The 22,350-nt window shown below is 46.3% G+C and overlaps 1 protein-coding gene across 1 annotated transcript in view; it reads right to left on the reverse strand.

Moving 5' to 3' along the window:
* The window catches only part of LOC144162664 (uncharacterized), a 154,725-nt gene that overhangs the window by 42,917 nt on the left and 89,458 nt on the right, over window positions 1-22,350 (reverse strand). The window contains exons 3-5 of the mRNA XM_077693290.1: window positions 14,120-14,214; window positions 2,769-2,865; window positions 1,137-1,232 (exon numbers count right to left, since the gene is read on the reverse strand). Of these exons, the coding sequence (XP_077549416.1) occupies window positions 1,137-1,232; window positions 2,769-2,865; window positions 14,120-14,214 (288 nt within the window). The remainder of the gene's footprint in view (window positions 1-1,136; window positions 1,233-2,768; window positions 2,866-14,119; window positions 14,215-22,350) is intronic.

Here is a 22,350-nt window from a genome sequence, read left to right on the forward strand (position 1 = left end):
CGCCGCCACGAAGGCAACACTGGTTGAGCGACATCATTGAGAGCCTGGGAGGAGGAAGACAGTCTGAATAGGGCTGCCGGTCCACTGGTTCTGAGAGGCCTGTCCTACAGACGTCGACCAGCCACCCAGGCCCGAGGTATGACCATCGTGCCACCCGCTGCCCGACTCCCATGTCTACATTGCGTCTTACACTATTGGACCCCACTTGGACTGCTTGCACTTAAAACATCTCTCAAAACTTTCCGCTACCTGAACAACTTCTTATCCCTCCTTGTTCTTCCTTCCACCATTTGTCGTCTCGCATAGATCTTCTTTTATTCTTTGTCACAAAACCTCGTGTTGCATTCTCTGACCTGTGCCTTCAGTACCTCGCCTTGTGTACCCGTAACCTGGCACAATTACTTCTGCAACACCACACACCTTTGTCAGCATAGGCACGCTTGAACCGAGTTACCAAAATGACCACATTGCGACACTGCAAAGGCGCCATGAAGATAAAATACAAATCTGCTCAATTTGACAGAGCTAGCTTTTCGTAATTCACTCAGTTCTATTCCAGTCACACAAGTTGCTTTCTCAGCCAAAAAAGCGCAAGATATGTTGCAAAACTTTCAAGCTCCATGGTAAGGGCAGCGGTGATGTCTTAGGGACCATCAATGAAGACATAGTTATCGATGTGTCAACCGCACTTCAGCGCTCGAGTGATACAGAAAAACGAAACTAGAGGCCCCACTAAAATGGCGCAATGACGTTTCTCGAAGTTGACTCAGGTCGGCGACAGCCAGTCATACAAACAGGATTGTGACATCACAGAGATGCTTACATATTTTCCTTAATAGTATCTCCAATACAAAACAAGAAACACAGGTCACTGACCAAGACAAAAAACAAATTCAAGTTTTGGGCGTGCTACGGCTCCCTTGTTCACACAGTGACCTGTGTTTCTTGTTTTGTAGTATGCTACCTGACCACACGGTATGCCGTCCAACCATCGACTTCAGTATCTCGAATACTTGTTGGAAGTTTGTGATAAAAGTGGTGTCATTGCTATCGGGACAGAGCAGTGTTCCTAATGAACCAAACTTGTGTTCTGTCCTCATGGCCTCTCCAAACATCCTCGGAGAAGCGGCACTGACCAGGTCCTCAGCGTCGTAATAGTCGTCCAGGAACTCCGACAACTCTTCCTGCTGGGTCTCGTACGCATAGTCCAGAAGCCACTTGACTGTCAGGAGCTGGGAATAAAGGGACAGCGGCCGCAGCGGGCAAGGGCATGTAGGGCGGCCCATGCGGCGGCGGGCACAGAAACGACGGCCGGGCCAAGTCATCAACGGGCGACGACATTTGTCACTCAATGTGGCACTCTTCATAGCCCAGAAAACAGTGGGAAACGCAGTCCGGGAACTTCAAGATAAAACCACTGAGGACTGCGTTTTGGGCTGCACGATTTGTATTTAGAACCACAGTAGTAAGCGTTAAAAAGAGAGAGAGAGAGAGAGAGAGAGACAAAGCTTTGTTCTACGTTTCAAAACATCGGCAGTTAAGATAGGCATTTAAGCATTAAAGACGCACGGACCAAAAAATTTTGCAGCCCAAAAAGCATGCGTTGTGCATGTGCGGGTAACAATCATGGATGTAATTAGAAATTGTTTAAACTTCCCTGGAGCATTTCCCACTTCCCCCATAATTCGGTGACAATCATAGTGAACAGCCAAGAAATGCAAGGTCAAGAAGTTCGGCGCAAAATTTTATCGGTGTAACCTTCTAAAGTGGAAACTAAAATTGACCTCCCAATTCTCGCTTCTCAAGAAAGAAGCGAGAATCACCAGCACTATGCCCCGTGAGAAAAAAATTTATTCTCTAGGTTCTATCCTACACATGATGTCAAACTGTGGCGCAGTGAGAACTCTTGCTCTGGTGACGTCGGTTAGAAGGCCACACTTCAGGTGCCCTCCCCGTCGTCGTAGCTCATTCGCTGAACAATGTTTAGCCGCTGCCGGAATCGGGCGGCTCAGCGAGATAACGGACCCACGTAGAGCCCCGCGGCGCTACGGCGTAACGGACCCAAAAAGCGGCTTCGAAAAACAAGCGGTTTATACAGTCATAACCATTTGAAACTCCTGAACCGCTGGCGCTTGTCATACATCTCCCCGTTGTTTAGCGCAAAGAAATCTGCAAGTACATTCGAGGCAAAATCTGTGTATGTAACCGGCAGCCCCCTCGTCAATTGTTAGGTTGGTTTTTACGATACTAAGCAAAAAAAAAAAAAAAAAGAGAGAGAGAGAGTGGCCGCCAAAAACGACGTGTTCCAAACTGCACACTAAGCCGCCAGCACGTGCAACACGAAAGCAAACACAAAAAGAACAGAACTCCCACTCGCGCTGTTCCATGCAGAGGGCGCGCGAGTACTGCGAGGGTGGGAATTTTGAATTGCAATGGACAAAACTTCCATTCAACTCATCAAGAGAGGAGTGCCGAAAGGTGGACAGAGTGATGGGTGGTAGCAGTGAGCTGATACTAACGGCGCCGCAGCCCATCTTGGCGAATCACTGCTACGCACTTCTGACGGCTTTCTTGTTAAGTCAAACAGCTTCACTTTTCCTTTTTTTCTTTCTTTTTCTTTTTTACAAATCACAGCAGTGATTCGTAAATAAAAAGCAGTGGTTCTGTGCTGGGCAACAACAATGCCAGCTTTCCGCAGAATTAAGCACTTTATACTTCTGCGTTAAAAAAAAAAAAAAATGGCAATACGAACGTAAGCAAATACGTACCTTGTCACCTGGAGATAACTCTTTCCAGGGTCCTTTGGAAAATGAAACTTCCTTCTCTTGCAGGAGTTCACTAAGAGTGCTTCCGAAGTTGGAGATCCTGCAAGGGTGCGAGAATTCCGGTTCTGTCAAATATCCCGCATGCACCAACTCTCTACAATGCGTTTTTTTTTTTCTCATGAAAGAAGCGAGAATCACCAGCTACCAAAAACTACTGGCAAATGTTAGCAACTCTATAGAAAGGCAGTACGAGTAATGTTTCCATTGCAGGTAGACAAATTAAATCTCGATTTCAGATTTTTTTTTTTTTGTCTCAATGAATCCTACGGGCCATAAAATTACGTCTAAAGGGTCTAATAGTGGACTTTAAAAGCCTGTTCGGGAAAGTAAGTGGCGAACTGATTTTTGTCAAGTTTAATTCTCTATCCCAAATGGAAGGGCATCACTTAAAGCACCTTGACGAGAAAGGGTTTTGCTGATAACGCCCTAGAACTTTTTAAATCGAAAATTTTACATCTACGAGCCCTATGTGTCCCTCCCAAAAATAATGCTGGCAACTATGCCATAGAGGAGCTCAGCAACATACTTGTGTCTGTATGCGAAATGAAAAACGATATTTAAAAACTTGTCCCCAGCTAAAAAAGTTGGAATCGCAGGCTTTCCTATTCCTTTATGTGTTTTTTTTTTTAATGCAACTGTCTATTTTGCACGAATGCGCCATAGACGATAGGTAGAATCTGGCTTCACATTGTGGAGGTGGGAAGTTCAATTCTCTCTGGGCGAGTCCTTTTTTTTTTTAAGCTGCCGTTTTTTTTAAACTGAAATCAAATATTTTTTTCATTTTTTAAACTGAAATCAAATATTTTGGCAGAACAAACACCCCCGACTCAGACAGAATCGTCAAAGCTGCTTCACTGGGTCTGTTTACTGAACGCTGCCGTTGATTCTGGGCATGGAGGCTCAGTTAGCCACACTGAGAGCCACCCAGCGACGGCGGGTGGCGTGTCTTTAAAAATCTCAAAATAATGTTTAGAAATACATATACAATTTAACCTTGTTTAACTACTTGTGTTATAAAAGTTTTTTCAATAAGTGAATGAACGTTTCAGCAGTTGCAGTAGCTGCCAGGTTTGCAGGTCACGTGACAGGGACACATATTGTAGTGTCAAGTTTAGACACTACGAACCACCACCCTTCCGATTTCAGGAAGTTTGCTGCCAAATTAAAATTATTTCCGCCAATTTGTTTAGAAATTGCTCGTGGTTACCGGGCTATATAAAACGCTGGCTTTCTTATGAGCTAGAGAACATATACGCGACAAAAAGCAGTTGTCTGCCGCTTTAAGAAACTGCCAGGGCTACTCGCAAGAACCAAGATTCCATTGGGCTCCTTGCGTCATGGACCCAACATTACAATTTTCCACCATCCGGCCAATGGCAGCTGCCAGGAACATCTAATACCATCTAATACTGCAAGCGTGGTTGCAGATGCATCGAATGCATAAAAAGCACAGTTGAATTTCGAAAATTTTGAACCTGGAACAGGTTAATGACACCAGGCGGCTGTAGAAACACAACTCCGGAGTGGTGTCATGGATGACGACAGCACAATAATTGTGAGAGATGGAATCAACCCAAAATCAAGCCAGAAACTGCAACCCCAACCAAAAGCCAGCAACCTCTGCGAAACGACAGCCAATGATCCCGGGGTTGAACAGCCCTTGTACCACTATCAAACATTTCTGTGTGCCATGATTTGTTCAGGAGAAAAGAGCCTAAGGGGCTTGTGTTAAGGTTAATTTTCAGCGACACCCGCTGCAGCAGCTCTCCACTCCCAAGCATTTTCACCACCAAACGACACCATTTCAGTCCACCCGAAAATCCGAAAAACGAGCACCATTGCCCTTGCGGTTGGCATGCCATAAGGATAACAACAATGTGCCTCACAGCGAACTTAACAGCAATTTAAAAAAAAAAGAAGAAAGTTGCGGATAAGCTAACCAACAGAAGACAGTCAATATTGTTGCTGCACCTATTCTAACTCTAAGAGAGAGAGAGAGAACAAACTTTATTGAGCATTCTAGAGCCGTTTAGGTGCTCGATGGGGTGGTGCCCTCTCCTCGGGCCCCATATGTTTCCAGGTACTCCTGGCCTCTGGTGATCAGCGCAATCTGTTCTTCCAGTGCAGGGCTGGACAACAAGGTCTCCCATCGCTCAGGGTTGGTGTGGGAGGAGGGGTGAACTTGGGAAAATTGCACTCTCCTATTATGTGTTGTAGTGTGCCCAGTTGTCTGCAGTTGGGACGTTCTTTCTCATATCTATCTGGGTAGAACTTGTTCAGGAGATAAGGGTGGGGGAACGACCCAGCTTGAACTTGTCTATATATGACTTGCTGCGTTCTGCTTAGAGAATGGTGTGGTTTAGGATATCGCTTCCTCCCGTCTTTATAGTGACTGACTATGTCCTTGTAGCTCGTTATGGGTTGTGGTTCCTGCCCCTCTGCCCCCGGCTGATTAGTTCTCGGGCCTGTTGGTGGGCAAATTCATTGCCCTCCACCGGTTTTCGTCTTCCACTCTCTTTTTATTTTCGGCTCTAGTTTGCTTTTTTTTTTTTTTTGGCAGCAGGACGATGAGGTTTTAATCACATCTGCTTGTGTCATTTTTATTGCTTTAAAGGAGCCATGAAGACAAAATACAAGTTGGATTTATTAGAAAGACTGCTTAGTCCAGATAACAACGATACCAATATCATCGCAATCTTCGAACAAATAACGGAGATATGAAAGAAGACGTGTGAAGCCGTAGCGACCCCCTAGCCAATTTCCCGCAACTTTTCTATGACGTCACGGAACCTTGTTGGCCGCCTAAGTGACCTGTCGAGACGACACATGACTGGACGTCTGTAATGGGGCCTCTAGTTCCATTTGACCGCATTACTTGAATGCTAACGTGCAATGAACACACTGAAAATTATGTTTTATTGTTGGCCCGTATGACATCATTCTAGCACATAACACGTCACTGTGGCGCAAAATTTGGAAGTTTTTAAACACTTCCTGCTTTTTTTTTTTCATTAAAAAACATATTTTGTGGCTGTAATGGAGCTGAGTGAGATACTGAATCCTAATTCTTTCAAATTAAACAAAGTTGTATTTTCTCTTCATGGCTCCTTTAATGTGACTAGGTCAATGTAAATGAGACACTAAACACACCAGGGCAGCAGTAGATTTCACTCCTTCTTTCTCTTCCTTTTTCTACCTTTCTTTTTTACTTCCCTCCCTGCACGCCTTTTCTAAATTCTGTTGTGCTAGTACGCAAGCTGGCCATCGCCAACTTGTCCTCAAGTACCAGTCTGAGTCAAAACAGCAATAGGAAACAACAGCAGAAGAAAAGCATCAAGCTAGCTTGTTCCATGCACAACCAGTGCAACCTTTTTCCCAAGACATAAATAGATTAGCAGTGCAAAACAGCAATATTGCTACACGCTTTGCAGAATTCCTTGCAATGCCACTTCGGGGCTTGATTGATTGCTGTAGGGTTTAACGCGCCGACGCAACGCAGGCGATGAGGCGCGCTGTAGTGGAGGGCTCCGGATTAATTTTGACCACCTGGAGATCCGTGCGCCGAAATCTCGTACACACGGGCATTTTTGCTTTTTGCCTCCATCAGAAAAGCGGCCGCCGTGGCCGGGAATCGAACCCGCGACCCCATGCTCAGTTTGGGGCTTTATGCACACAAGCATCAGGCAGCCTGTGATAAGTGCCATGCGTTATGAATTTTCACCATCTGCGTTATTTAATGCACGCTGAAGGGATTTTTTTTCCCCTCCGTCCCTTCGGAAACAGCCCCTTCAAGCAGACAACCAAAGCAAAACCTCGCATGCAGGTGCAGAATGCCTCAGCTACAAAGCCCTTGATTGTGGCAATTATCTTGATTTTTTTTAACGCCAGTGATTCCATGCACTCGAGTAAATATATATACCAAAGGCAACATGCGAGAGGCTCTTTAGCGCCAAAGGATGCACCTAATTCAACCACTTATCTTAAATCACGCCCCCATTCACACCAAATTAAAGAAGTGGCACAGCAGGGGAAAAAAAAAAAAAAAAAAGCTAGGTGTTGCAAGGCGTCACGATGCAACACTTGGGATCAAAGCGAAGCGTGCTGCCACAAAGGCTTCGTGAAATCGAAAACACTCCTATAAAGAAGGAAAAAAAAACGGTGTTTCAAATTAAGAAGCCGAAAACTGCGTTCTAGGAGACGCACGGGTGACACCGAGCAACCCAACGTTGCAGCAACAACACCTCCTTTCCCAGCCCCCGTTGGTTCCAACAACTGCGCTTAACTGGGCGTAAAAAAAAGGGGGGGCAAAGGTGCAAAAAGAGGTGCTCCGTGAATGTATAAACGGGCAAAGGCATTCATCCGTGGCGGGCAAACAGCTGCTGTGACTCAATCGTCGAGGGGACCCTGGCAATAGCTACGGCTGCCGCACACAGCAGGCAGCTTGAAGCAGGTGGCTGCTGCAAGTGTCGCAGCCATGTCTTTCTTTTCTTTCGTGCCTACTCCGTCCAACAGGCCCTCCTTCCTCATAAAAGCCGCTTACCTCCCCACATTTTGTGTGCCGCTCGAGAGACAGTGCAAAAGAAACGCTGACACCAGAATGGTGTTACTCTTCTTTCTCAGGCTTCAAGAACATCAACACTGTCGTTGGCCTGGAGCGGCACCCAGAGCCCGAAGATTCCACCCCAATCCTGTTCCATCGGAATCCCTTCTTTGCCACCGATTTTCTTTATTTCATCCCTCCGTCAACTTTCGGCATGCTCGTACTTCTAGTTGCATTGCTTGCTTGTTGTCCGCCCCTCCCACCCATGGCTGGCTGAACTCTCCATCGCCTTCTACAAAAGCTTCTTCTTGGTTAGTCCCTAGTCCATGACATTTGCTTCCTACATCCAAATGCTGCAACTATTATACTACAGTCAAACCCGGTTATAGGGAACTGTAAAATGCAAAGCGATTAGTTCGATAGATCCAATAGTTCGATATAGCCGAACACGTCTATAACAAATTATTTTGTTACACGAGTTCGCAATACACGACCCCTCCCCCCCTCCCCCTCGCCATTCCCACGTAGAGAAAGAAACACGTACATTATGCCACTACCTCACACCAACGCCGCCTGTATAAACATTGCCTAACGTGTGAGCGAAAAATGGCCTAACAGCCACTCTCCTGTTGCTCTCTCCTACCCTTCCCCGCTCCGTAGCCTTCCAGCGTGCTTTCGTGTCCGCCAGCCAGCGCCGCTTCTCGGAAACTATGCAAAATAGTGGAAAGTTTGTTCAGCGTTCCCGAGGCGGCGCTCCTACGCCTTCTTGTTTTTCACCATGCCTGTCTGTCTTGGTCTGTCACTGATAAAACTTTCTTTGTCACGAAGCAAAATCCCTTGCGCTGCCGCAGGCTGATGCTGGCTTTGCGCGCTTATCTACTCGGATTACAGGCCCTGAAATTTTCTGAGTGGGGAAGCCCACCTCTATCCCCTCCGCATTTAGGTATTGTTTTGACCCCGCTGTTCGCACTCCGCATCGGTACGCACTTCTAAAATTGAGGACTGTACTGTAGAAGCGCCCAGACAGCGTGGCGGGATCGCAGCTGCTTATCCTTTTGTTTCCTATAATTTTCTGAAGTTTACAAGCACGTGATATTATTGGAAAGTAATCGTAGAAGTGAGCGCCTGAACAAAAAACACGCACGCAATTTTTTCTTCTCTTAATACTCCAGAAAGAAAAATATCAGTAAAATAATGGCTGCCCCATCCGAAAATATCGTTTTTCTATTAGCTATATGTCTACCCGACAATCAGTATGTTCTTACACTATTTCAGTCCACCTCCGTCTTTATCTTTGGAAAAATGCAGCAAGTATGAAGCGAGCGACACGTTGAAGGAGATCCCCAGTGCGCCACAGAACTAGCGCCCCGTCGCGGCTAAGATGTAAGCCAAACGGCCCTTGAAGCCCAACAGGCAAGCTGACAGACACACGTCGTAGAAGTGGGTGCAGCGTTCGCGACTCGCGAGCAGTGACGCAAGGCGAGATGTCCGCCGGCACGCGCCACATAGCAGATCAGTGCCCGAACTAAGCGTCCCTACCCTTCCCATTGAAAAGCGCGCGACGCGTCAGGCAATGTTAATACAGGCGGCGTTGCTCACACAAAACAATCCATTTATTGCATGCAATACAGATATTTTCCGCCTTAACTGCCGATTTCACAAAATAGCGGTGATTTTTGTTTTCACTTCCGTTTTGGCGGAGACGTCGTTTGCGCCAGTTCAAGACCGTGTCCTTCAATATTGAAGTCATGTTGGCAGAGCACATCGACTGGTGAAAGCGCTTCATTAGCCTTCACTAAAGCACCGAAGAGACTGAAGATGCCCTTGTGGCATTTTCAGTCTCCTGGGTGCTTTCAGCAGCACCAGCATCAGTGCCGCTGTCTGTGCCCGAGGGGCTCACAGTGATGGCAAAGCCGTCTTTGACACTCAGGAAATCCTCAAAGGACACTCCTTTCGGCACAGCATCTGGAACGTTGGCGAGCTCTTCGCGCAGTTCGCTGATGATGCCATTTTGGTCCGCACTCGCTGACTATGAATGTGCTCCGTCGTGAATCCCGTGCGTCGGAAACAGTTACGGAAGGTGTCAGGCGTCACGTTGCACCATGCGAGGCTCAACATCTCAATCGTGCCTAATCAGCATCTCAATCGCCGCTCCGAGACCATGCATTTTGGTGGCGATCGTAGGCGCACCGAGTTCAAGATATCGGATGCAAACTTCATTATCAGGAATATGCTTCGCGTGCATTTTCGTAACGGATTTGCTTTGTTCGATATGTACCATAATTCACTCTATCCAGGTTCATTATAATCGAGTTTGACTGTACTTTCTTGGCTCTCTGGGCGGACTTTTTTTTTTTTTTTTTTTTTCAGTGTGTTCAGTAGGACCCCAGGTTTTCTGCCCCGCACAAGTAGGTGTCAGAACTTGGCGCTATCCTTTTTAATGCGTAGCATTCTTTACCGAGAAAGCCCACAGCCAGGACCGTGTAACACCCTGCATTTCCACAATAATGCAGATTTCGTAGAAGTTCCACCTTTAATCATTATAATAGCGCAAATGGAGATGACAATCCAGAAATAATGAAAAATATATAAAACTACCGACAATGGCAAACCGCATACCACCCTGCATTTCCACAATAATGCAGATTTCGCAGAAGTGTGAAAAAAAAAGAAACAATAAAAATATAAAAAAACTAGCAATAATGGTAAATCGTGTGATGCCCCGATTTCTACAATAACGCGGATTTCACGGAAGTTCCACCTTTAATCGCTATGTAATATCTAAATGGCAATAACTGGCTGAACAAAATTTTGAAAAACAAAAAAAAAACAAGAAAAAATATATAAAACTATCGATATGGCAAACCACATAACGCCCTGCATTTCCACAATAACGCAGATTTCGCTGAAGTTTCACCTTTACTCACTTTAATAACGTAAATTAAGATAACAGGCCAGACAGAATTTCGAAACACCACACATTACAAAAACTATATAAAACTAGCGATAACGGCAAACCGTGTAACGCCCTGCATTTTCGCAATAATGCAGATATCACAGAAGTTCCACGTTTAATCGCTATATAATAGCTACATGGCGATAATTGGCTGAACAAAATTTCGAAAAAGCAAAAAATAAGAAATATATATAAAACTAGTGATAACGGCAAACCGCGTAGCGCCCTGCTTTACCACATAAGGCAGATTTCATGGAAGTACCACCTTTATTTGTTATAATAATTAAAAGGAAATAATTGGCCAAACAGAATTTTGAAATAGCTAAAAAATAAATAGAGAAATAGCAGAAATGGCGAACTCCGTAATGCCCTGCATTTCCACAAAAACGCAAATTTCACGAAAGTTCTGCCTTTATTTATTGTAATAGTGAAAATGGAGATACTAATTGGTAGAACAGAATTTTCAAAAATCAAAAATAAGAGAAATATTTTTTTAAAAAAGTGAGAATGGCAAACCATGGAACACCCTGCATCTCCACCCTGTAGTGTAGTTCCACCTTAAAGGCCCATTCCCATTTGCAACTTGGCATGTCACAAAGCGATAAGGCGGCCTTCGCCCAACCCAAAAATTTTTCTGTAAAGAACTCGCGCTCTAGACAAGCGGCCTAAGAATGCTAAGCATTATTAAACAATTCTCTAAATTTCTGAATAATTTTTTTTTGACTGACCCAGGTTCTCTAGTAAGGGTGCTTTCCAAATGATAAAAATATCATCCAGAATTCTGCCGGTCACACAATATGATGGGTTTGAACCCTGTTTAGACCCAGCAGACTTCTGATTCCCAAGACTGTGCTCGCGGTCAAAGGAGGAGAATTGATACAGCCGCAAATGGCAGAAAGCAAAACCTGCCTAGTATTTATGACGCCCCGTCTGCCAGCCCAAGATCGATATTCAATAGGACCCAGCACAGAGAAAAACTCAAAACAAACAAAACAAAAACAAGGAATAAGCAGTGATTCTGTTGCGGTACGGAGTGCCACAGGGCACTGTACTTGGCCCAATGACATTACATAAGCAGTACGGCAGAAACATTCCATGAGAGGAGGCTGACCTCCCTTTCAACATTCCTTGTAGCATATAAATAATTTTTATCACATAACAAAGAATGAGAGAGAGAGAGAGAAAAAGTGGTGTTAATAAAGCGGGTAAGTACGTTTGGTTTCGGTGTATCTTTGCCAGAGTTTGCCCGGTCGTCAAACTTTTCCCCCGAGCGTTAGTGAGCAAGCCATGTTGCCACGGAGTAGGGAACAAGCGCAGGCACAGCAGGGAGTTGGGGAAGAAAAGCAAGAGGGCCACTAGGGATCACACCTGGAAGTTAGGGAAGAAATCAGGGAAATAAAAAGGTGCAGGAGGCAGAAAAACAGGCTGCAAATAGAATGAATCATAATGGCAAAATAAAGTGCAAAAACCAGAAGGGGAACTGAGTTGTGGCAGCAGACAGGCTGTGAAGGAGTTTAAGTTGCTGCATATCTTAACTGTTTAGGTGCTTAGCAGCTTTTTACTACTAGTTATCACCCAGTTAGATGCAAACAAAGAGACTTACACAGCGATCTAGGTTTAAACTTCCTAGCTTCATTCGCAACTTTACTTGCCTTTACTCGCGATTTTAGTTTACTTGAAAAATGCAGCCACCCCGTTTGGTCTGTGAACCTGGTAAGAGCTATTGATCAGAGGCCGTAAATCATGATAAATTCACCTGAAATGAAGAATGAAACTATACTTTGTTGCATGAAGGGAGGGAGCCGTGTGCATGGGAAAATACACATGGAAAAAAAAATGTCCATCGAGTCAAAGGAGTTGACTCATTTTGCTCAATTCATTGGTGAAAATGAAAATTAGTATGCAACGACAGTGCTCCAAATTGCTTTCACTCAAACTCCAACTAGGAGTGCATCCAGGTGATTGGGCTTGTTCAGTAAAAAAAACAGCTAACAAGCACCGTGTGACAGTAGTGTTAACCCCCTTGCACCACTTAAGGACCCGTCAACCATAATTTCACAAAATGTCAATGTAAATGAATTACAAATTGCAGTCCCAACATAGCCCCACAAAAACACTTTGGGGGAAAAAAAACACGAAAGAAGTGCATCTGACACCACTGGCATAGAACTAGAGAAAACTATAGAAAGATCATTGCTTGTGCAGTAACGAATTTCAAATTGCAGGGTAGACTGCAGGGTAAATTGCAGCTTACCACAGTAACCCTACAATGCCCTATGTAACCAGCAATACAAAAAGAGAAAAGGGAAACAGCAGCACATCCAGCAACTGCATAAAAGTCCCCTGTTCACCCATCTTTTGTTTGCAGTCTTTAAATCCTTCAAGAACCGAAAATAAGCGAGTAATGGCATTTAATTTTGCGCGCTTCCAGACTTGCTGCTCCTTCATTGCAAAGTACGCTGTCTTAACGTAAAAGAAGCAACATACTGATGCAAAAAATGTTTGTCAGAGTGAACCTAAATTTGAATTCTCTGCTAAAATGGTGCAGTCGGAAATGTGCAGTGCTGACGATTAGCAAGTCTCGTCAGAAAACAAACACATCAAGAGAAGCCAGGCTTGAAAGGTTTCGATGAACTCAGGCCACTGCTCGATTTGAGACTTGCATGGCAGTTGCTCTAAAATCTCCACAACAATCTGAAGCTACTCGAAGCTCCACGCTTCACACCGTGCACACAAGCAACATGTGCCATGACTGCCAGTTTGGGTGGAGCATAAATGCTCCAGAGGCGACAGTTCCCACATCGTGATCTGGGGAGTCGATTTAGCTGCACCCAGTCTACACTCGCAGCTTTATTTGAACAACATGTCTTCCCCGTTTCTTTTGATCACTACAACATTTTACAGCCGTAGTGCTTTGCAAATCGTTATAGGGGCCATGCAGACAGAATACAAGTTTGTCTTATTCGAAATATTTGGTGTTTTATAAAAGTGCCCCCAGCTCTTGTCCTACAGCAAACCATTGAGAAAGTGATTAATGTAAGTTAAAATTTTGATTCTCCCGCCAAATCGTGCGTTTCGCGACCTTTGCGATGACATAACGACGACAGGCCTCTGAGCGAACATTAGTGCACCATTAGGCTCTGCAGCGGACTGTGGAGCCTTGTTCGCTGCCAGTCCTCCTAGATGGCGCCACCATCATGCGCCGGACCGCTGTCCGTCCGCCTTTTCTCTGTTTTTTACTTTATTTGCACCCGGCTTATTTCCTTTACAGTAAAAATTAATCGTTTCATGCAACATTGGGTATGCTCGACAAACAGGGTCACGTAAGGCATTGTCACTTACGCCAATCGGCCAGTGTAGTGCGAGACAACCCCAAAGTGCCGGCCAAGCGTTGGCAAATAGCTTGTTCTGCAAGCCCTGCTTACCTTGTGTTTGCTTTTGCCGGCCTCAGCCAATCACACGGCTGTGCATATGACGTCATGTGTTTTAGCTCGGGAAATGAGTGAGTGAGTCGCATGGCCGTTCCTTTTTTTTCCTAATTATATAGCTTAGTTGAGCGAAGATTGATAGTTAAGAATGGTGTCAGTATTATTCTAACAAGGCAATCTTTCGAATGAACCAAACTTGCACTTTGTCTGCGAGGCCCCTTTAAGCAGGCCAAGCAAAACTGGAAATTCTCACGCCACCAGCCTCATCCAATGTCAGTGGTTATTAAGGCCGTTTCAGGGTCAGCGGCTAAGGCCTTTCTCAAGCCGTTTCCTCCATGCAAGCAGACCAACCCTCCCGGGGGCCACTCACACAACGGTGGGCTGCTGAGTGATGAACCTCAGCAGTCGCGCGCAAATGTCAGGAACAACCAGGCTCTCGGGCTCCAGAAGAGCGTCTTCCAATTCCTGCAAGTAGACAGCAACAGGTGACGGTTAGGGCTGGCAGGGTTCCAGAGCATGTGCAAAACTCAGACTCGGGTGAACTACAGAGTGCACGCGCAACTTCACTGGCCTCGCAAAGTTTCAAGTGTCAGAGAGCACAACAACACACATGAAAGACTTTCCGTGTGATGCAACGGGTGAGGAGATTTCCAAGCACCACAAATCGTTTCTCACTAATAAACACCGCAAAAACAATACAGGGGAACTGTCGTATCAAATGCGAGTGCACGTCAGTATGAGAAGAGTTCAGTGGGCCAACAGTGCCCACAAAAGTCGTTAAGGTAGCTTGTGCCAAAAAAAAAAAAAAAAAAACGAAACAAGAAACAGGGGCAGCAAACTCTGCCACAGCTTCTAAGCCCACCAGCCCTAAAGTGCTGACTGGACAGTCTACCCCCTTTCGACATTCAATAACAATTACCCGGGGGAAAAAAACAGCCTGTTTGCTTTCATTTTCCTCAAAAAGAATGTTGCAAAGCTTGTTCATTAAACGACACATGACCCATTAGAGCAATGTTACAAATGGATGGCAAGGTCACCCAGCATTTGCAGCAGTGTGGTTATGTGACAAAAAATTCACAAACTCTAAGCCCCCATTTTCCCCACTCGTTAATTCCCTCTCCCCCACTTACTTTAATGTCCCACACTTCCAGCTACTAACCGTTGAATCCCAAAAGAAAATGGCGGCTAATCCCAGCTGATTTGTGGTTGCATTCAGAGCTGGGCCCAGCTGGGAATTTAACCATAAACCAACTGGGACCAGCTACATTTTCTCTTGGGATGTAACTCCACAAGATTGAATGAGCTACCCAGCAATGCAAAGTCACGATTCTAGCACTTCTAGAGCAACTTAAAACCCCCTAAACAAGCTAAGCCTCGAAGTGGCTCTAAATAAATTACCTTTTATTTGGCGACTCTAAGTAGCCTCATCGCCATTTGAACACCGTGACACATCGGCAAACACGCTAGGCGCAGCGCGGCAAGAGCACGCTGCGGCGTAAGCGCCGCTTATCTCGGCTGCACGATAACCGTCGACAAGAGCGCTGACACTAGATGCGCGACTCCGCCGAATGCCCATACCGGAAGATAACAATGAGCAATGCGGGAGCGCCATCAACAGGCACAGCAGTATTAACCACGATCATGAGAAGTTAGAATACATTCCGCTGAAACGAGTGCGGCAAATTCAAACCACAAGATGTGTACACAACAGCACGCGTCTAAATAGCACCATGCGCTAAATATGTACTCAAGGCACACGCATAAAATAGTTTTGGACACAACACAAATTTTGGTGCCACGCAGGGCGGCAGAGGGGATATGTTCAAAACCGAAACTATAGGATCGACACAAAAGCAGGGGTGAGGCATAAGAATCAGATTTGGGAACAGTTTTTGGAGCACTGAATTCTCGATTTTGGAGCAGAAAAACCTTGATCTGGAGCAGACGAAAGACATTTATTATGTCACCTTAGGAGCCTAAATAAATCAAAATTTTGGCAACTCGAGGGGGGGGGGGGGGGGGCACTTTTTAATCGGTTTTAAACGGACATAACGCTGACACAGCTTTTCAATAAAGTTTTTTTCTACCAGAGTGTCACAAGGTACGAACTGCACTAACTTTTTTCAAAGCATTTTAAAATTCTTATGCTCTATGCATTACAGCGCAGAGTGACGTTGAAAATTGTAATTGAAAAGCTAAGCAATTGTAAGGCATTTTTATTATGTCAACGCCGAAATTATTATTTTTGTAATCCCACACCCGCCTTTGCACACAAGTGTCGAGCCACGGCAAAAGTTGCGCAAAGCGACGTGACAGTCGTCGCACCCCACCAGCTAGCCCTCCTATTTCACTCCCAACGTGCACGTTCACGACGATCGTAATTTAAGTAACGTTGGCATGTTTAGACACGTCCCTCCTGGCATTAAACTTCACTTCAAATAGATGCACCATTATTACTAGCGTGCAATATTAGCCCGCCCCGCTATCGGACATTGCTTGAACATTTTGCGGCGATGTAGCCTGCGCCGCCACTTCTGCAGTGTCGATCGTCACACTCCCGCCCCTGGCAAGCTCGCTGTCAAAGGCAGCAATAACTCAGCGTTTTATAACACCGCAATGAGTCCGAAATTTCACTTCAAACACGAACCGCGCCTCACACTCCAGGCCGAAACACGGCGAATTCGCGGGAATGACGTTGTTTTTGATAAAGTGCCGTCTATAGAGTAGCGCAAATTTCCGCAACAGATCAAACGACTAAATGTAAACACAGCCACCCCCATAACCAAAAGCACGGTAGAAATCGGCGAAGAGCACTCTGCCTGAACCACGAGCAACTGCTGCGTCCGGCGGCCATGTTTTCCCATTTCACACCAAGATGGCGGCGCCCAGTAATGTCGTTCCGGAGATACGGCGCTCCAAAAATTGCCGTTTTATGCGGGTTTTTTTATTGAATGATCAATCAATTAAACCTTTACAAATAGCATCACCTTGGGGCTGCTGGAAAATATGCAGTCAGTAAGCGTTTTTCCCCACTTAAACTGACGGGGGAGCGTCAAAATCCTTGGCTCAGAATGTTTTGGGGCAGTTTGGCGCAATTTTTGCAATTTTAAAGCTTTTGGAGCAGCCTGGCGCAGGAAAACGCGTTTGTATCAAAACTGCGCAATATGCCGAGCTGTCTCACCCTTGCTTTACGCACAAGTGTAGAGCCACGGCAAAAGTTGCGCAAAGCGAGGTGACAGTCGTCGCACCCCACCAGCCCCCCCATTTCAATTCCCAGGGTGCACGTTCACAACGATCGTAATTTGAGTAACGTTGGTATGTTTAGCCGCCTCCCTCTTGGCATTAAATTTCACTTCAGATAAATGAACCATTATTCCTAGAGTGAAATATCAGCCCGCCCTGCTATCGGACACTGCTTGAACATTTTGCGGCGATGTAGCCTGCGCCGCCACTTCTGCAGCGTCGATCGTCCCATTCCCGCCGCTCGCAAGCTCGCTGTGAAAGGCAGCAATAACTCAGGGTTTTATAACTCCACAATGAGTCCGAAATTTCACTTCAAGCACGCACCGGCCTCACACTCAAGGCGGAAACACGGCGAATTCGGGGGCGCCATGTTGTTTTTGATGAAGTCCCGTCTTTTGAGTCCCGCAACAGATCAAACAATTAAATACTAACCCAGCCACCCCCATAACTAAAACCAAGGTAGAAAGCGGCGAGGAGCACTCTGCCTGAACCTCTAACAGCTGCTTCGCCAGGTGGCCACGTTTTCACATCTTCACCAAACCAAGCTGGCGGCGCCCAATAATGTCGTTCCGCAGATACGGCGCTCCAAAAATTGCCGTTTTTTCATCAACTTGCACAAGTAGTTTGACGCATCATTACACAAAAGTATTTTTTCTACAGGACTTCGCAATGGTTTGCGATGGGAAAACTTCAAAAACGCAAAGATTATAACGCAGGGTTCGTACAGGCTTCAAAGCAAAAATTCAAGGGTTTTCAAAGACTTTCAAGGACCAGAAAACAAATTTTCAAGGTACCCGTCTAATGTTTTATCATAGATTATTTTATAATTTTTTTCAACACAACGCAAAAGTGTTTTATTGCAAAATACCTAAGCACACTAGTGCACATTTAGATAGGCGCTAACGGGTTCGTGAATGCTCCCCCAGCTCTATTTTTTATTTCATGGTTGGTAGTTAAAGGTTTTTCCTTTTTCTTGGTGTTTTGCTCAGGCTGTTTGATTTCAAAAGTTCGTTAATGTTGCCTGCATCTCCTGCTTTGTCAGCAAGTATCAGTTGAAATTAAATCCGCAAGTGTTGCTGCAAGGCAGGATGAACAATTTGCACGTCCACCATTTGCACGTAAAAGCAAATGCAGATGGAGCGTATGAGGCACAGCAAACATGCAAGGAGCGAGCGTCCACAGACTAGATGGAAGATGCAAGATAGAGAACAAAAGCTGGCCTTCACTGGATAGTATAGTGACATGGATTGGATTGACAAGTGCCTGCTACCAATGCTGCCTTGTAATAAAAAAAAATCACCAAACTTGTCATTTCACGCAATAGGCGGTATTCGTTGAAAAGTTTAGCGGACAATTTCTTCGCTTGGCAACACTGGAAACGGCCACAGACATGGCCGATGCGCCACGGACCGGACACGGCGCGGCTTGGGCCACTGCGCCCGCATGCCGAAGAAAACACCGGCGTGCGTCATCTGCTCCGTTCCAATACGATTATAAACGGTAACGTCAACAGAGGTGTTATTAATCGCACTCACATTAAACTCGAGGCAATACTTTGCGTTCGGTGAGGTAGAGTTTCTAACGTGAAACACAGTCATGTGTTTCATAGCTCGTGCTTAGCATAAACAAGTACCGCTATCCCGCGGAGCCCGACGTAACGAGTGACGGCGCACCACGGCCGGGCTAGAGCGGCGGCGCGCGATGTGTTGATACGGCCTTCGCAGCGGCGGCGAGAACAATGCAGCCCAGTCTCGACGTAAAGTTCCGCCACCAACGCGCGCACGCCGCTGCTCTAGCCCGGCCGTGGGCGCACTCACACGGTTGCATGGAGGAGAAGAGGGGTGCCTGATCTGCGGGCCGTGCGCACAACGTCGCCTAGCAACAGACGCTTGGCCACTAATATGGCGGCGCACACTTGGTTGCCTGCATGCATTCCACGCCATTGAATACTGGCTATACACTTAATCTTGATTGTTACAATGTTTCTTTACCTTTGTTAGCACCTAAAATCCACGACAAACACTTTGAATTCTTGTGAAAAGACAGGGCCATTGATTCTCTTTGGAAAAATCAAGGGTTTTCAAGGACCATTTAAAAATTCCAGGACTTTCCAGGCCTTGAAATTGACACTTCTAAATTCAAGGGTTTTCAAGGACCTGTGCGAACCCGTCGTGGTACGAGTTTGTTTTTATTTAGGCATTATCATCATCATGTTCAACGTAGGTGACGTCGAGCTGTGGTTGGCGTTCCGCTTTAATTATGACCGCCTTATGGCCAGTGAAATGTGAAGTCAAGGGCTGTTGTAGTGGATGAACCCTAAAGTTGCTGAAGATGAGGTCGATGCACGTTCCCCGGATGGTTGTGGGCTGCTTGTAATCACGGCCCGCCGAGACTTGCCGACGCATGCCGCCGCCGCCGACGATGAAACGTCGAAGGCGCGTGAAGCGTGCTCGTCTCGTGCCGGCCCAGGAAGACACCGGCAACACTGTCGCTCCAGGAGCCATTAAAGGGTAAGACACCACCGGGTGTTCAGCAAGCCGAGCATGCGCAGTGGGGGTGTGGACGGCGCAACAACAAGGGAAGGACATAGCCCCGACCATGAGATGCTTCGCATCTAATAAGAACGCAATGACTGTGAATAAGACTGCTCCGAGCAGTCTTATTCACAGTGTTATTTTGACGTGGTCGGTCATTTCATCATAAAGGTCGACCTCAATACCGTGAAAAACGAGTGCAGAAGAAACCAAGTGGCAAACGATGCCGCGCGGCGACCGCTTGACCGTCTGCTTCGAACAAATAAATGCCTAACAAACTCGTTGGGGGGAGGGGGGGAGGGGCTAGTTGGTTCATTTTTTTTATGTTTTTTGCGCTAAACATTTTTTTTAATAAATGCCTGTTGCGCGGAGATCGACGCCGTTGGAAACGCCGTAAGGAGAGCGGGTGCTAAGGGCCAGACTAGGGGAGCTATATACAGGAACTCTAGGCCAGACAACCCCGGCGCCTGAATCCGCGAGGCCTACCTACTTCGATGTGGCAGCGATGGCGGTCAATGCCTTGTAATTTAACAAACTTGTTTGGGGGGGAGGGGGGGGGCAGTTGGTTCATTATAATTTAAAGAAATGTTTTGCGTTAACAAATTTTTTAAAATCAATGCCTGCGGAACACTGCAATTATCACTTATGTATTAATTTGTTGTCTTATATTTGTGTAATGTCTTGTTCTTTTTCAACAATGTTGACAGGTATGAACATTACACCGGACTTAAACGGGTAGATTTGGCTGTGACTATATGACTTGCGCAGGCCTTATTTACTTTGGCCGGGTGGCTGAATCGACAGACAGACCAAAAATTCTGGGTTTAAGTAGCCCAGGAAAGACTGCCGTCTTTAAAAACACCGTCCACACGAACCTTCTTGCCAACACCACGCGCACACCATGTGTCGCGTCGGGAAACGCGCTGCACGCGCGGCAGAATGCCACCGTGCATATGGCGCCGCCACGCGGTCGAAAGCCCAGTGCATACACCCTATAGTCACCGCGGAGAAGTCGGCAGCACAGTGATAGTTTCCAACGAGACTACACCCTTGCTTTTCCTGTTTTTTTTTTTTGTTTCACTGGAGAGAGTTTTCTTAGATTCGGGGGTCACGTGGCTGTTGATTTCACAACGAAGTTTTCACGACAACCAACTTTTGTCAATTTCGTTGTTTCGACATTTACGCACAACAGATATGCGCACAAAAATAGAACGGATTGGCCGAGAACGCGCGACCCGTCGCCGTAATTTCCCAACCTGGCGCGAGGCGGCGCTGTGAACGCCAGGCGACTGGAGAAGGAGCGCGAGTGACAGAGGGCGTAAAAATCGATTCCCATACGCCCGACGGGCGCGCTTGGCTCGACGCCCTTTTTTCCCCTCTCATCGACAACTCTCGCGATTGTGCCACTTGTTTGTTTTTATACGTGCGCGACAGTTTCAACAGGCTCTCCACGCAGTGCGAGCTTTAGCATCGTTCGTGAGTGTCCTTTTTTTTCCTCTGCGCCATCGCAAAAGTTAGCATCGCCCCGCGCTCCAATCAGACACGAGGCGACGCAGCCGCCGGCTCAAATCAGGGCGATTTTGAGCAGCAGAACTGGGGAAATAGACAGGCTGAAAATTTTCCGCATGCGCGAATTTCGGCGCGGGATGGTGAAACAAAAAACAAAAAGCGAGTTCGCCCGTCAGTAGCGCTCTTCTAGGTGTCTAATCTATGGCAGACCAGAGAACCGGTCGCATTGCGGTAACCAGAAGTCGGGTTATCGGGGCATGCCACGTTGTGCTAGGTGCCGGTACTGGTTTTACGGTCCAGTTAAAGCAGACCATGAAACCCACACCTGCACTGTGCACGAAACGGTACAACAATGTGCAGGGCCTGTTATATGGTGCAACTGCGAAGGACCGTGGAAGTACAAACGTAACACTAGAACCGACAACGCGTTACCGATTGCTGCATCGTCCAACTACAGTCGATCCCGCATGTATCGAACCCAGATTTATCGAATTATTGCATCTATCGAACAGTCCAAACATCCCCTTGGAAAATTTATGCAAAAGAAAATATTTTGTACATCGAATTATCGATATATCGAACTATTTTGCAATCCCCTTATCCCCTTAGAGTTCGATATATCCGGGATCGACTGTATATTCAGAGTGTGTGTGTACGCAGCAGATTCCCATTAACCATACTCACAAAGCCGGGGGAAAATATCTTCGCATTATCCAAAATCCGTCTCAAACCGACATGCGTTACATTGTGCTAAGATAACAGCAGAAGCGTACGTTCGTCAGACCTCTTTACTGGGAGTCTACGGCATAGTGTAAGCTGTAACGCTTGACTTTGCTAAAAAAATGAAGGAACCTCACTTGAAGGTAGCGAGGCTGTAAACAACAGTAGCGTTTTTCCTCTTTTTTGCCTCACGGCGTTGTTTGAGCCTCCCCGCTGTGCGAGGGACCACGGATGGGTGTTCGTCTTCCTCTATTGGCGGCGAGATGTTTGAGTGGCGCCCCCTGGCTCTGACGTCGGCTTATGGACACGCGCCGCTGTCGTCTGCTACACTCCGCTTGTGAGGGGCAGCAGTGAATGTGCTAGAAATCGCCCGCTTTCATGCTTTAGTGCATTTGAAAGCGCATTTCTGATTCAGTAATTTTTGCCAGCTGCTGACACCTCTGAATAATTTGAAACTGTATCCCCCACAAGTTTGCAACATACGAGGAGACAGAGAACCTTCTTCAGAGCATCGGTCAGAAGATCGTGTGTAACTAGTCCTTTCGCAACTGTAATCCCCCTAGAAGCGCGTTTCGAAAGTAGCCGCGGGAGTTCC

Source organism: Haemaphysalis longicornis, unplaced genomic scaffold (assembly GCF_048455015.1).
Source record: "Haemaphysalis longicornis isolate Haplotype H1 unplaced genomic scaffold, Haemaphysalis longicornis Haplotype H1 scaffold_12, whole genome shotgun sequence".
Classification (NCBI taxonomy): domain Eukaryota; kingdom Metazoa; phylum Arthropoda; class Arachnida; order Ixodida; family Ixodidae; genus Haemaphysalis; species Haemaphysalis longicornis.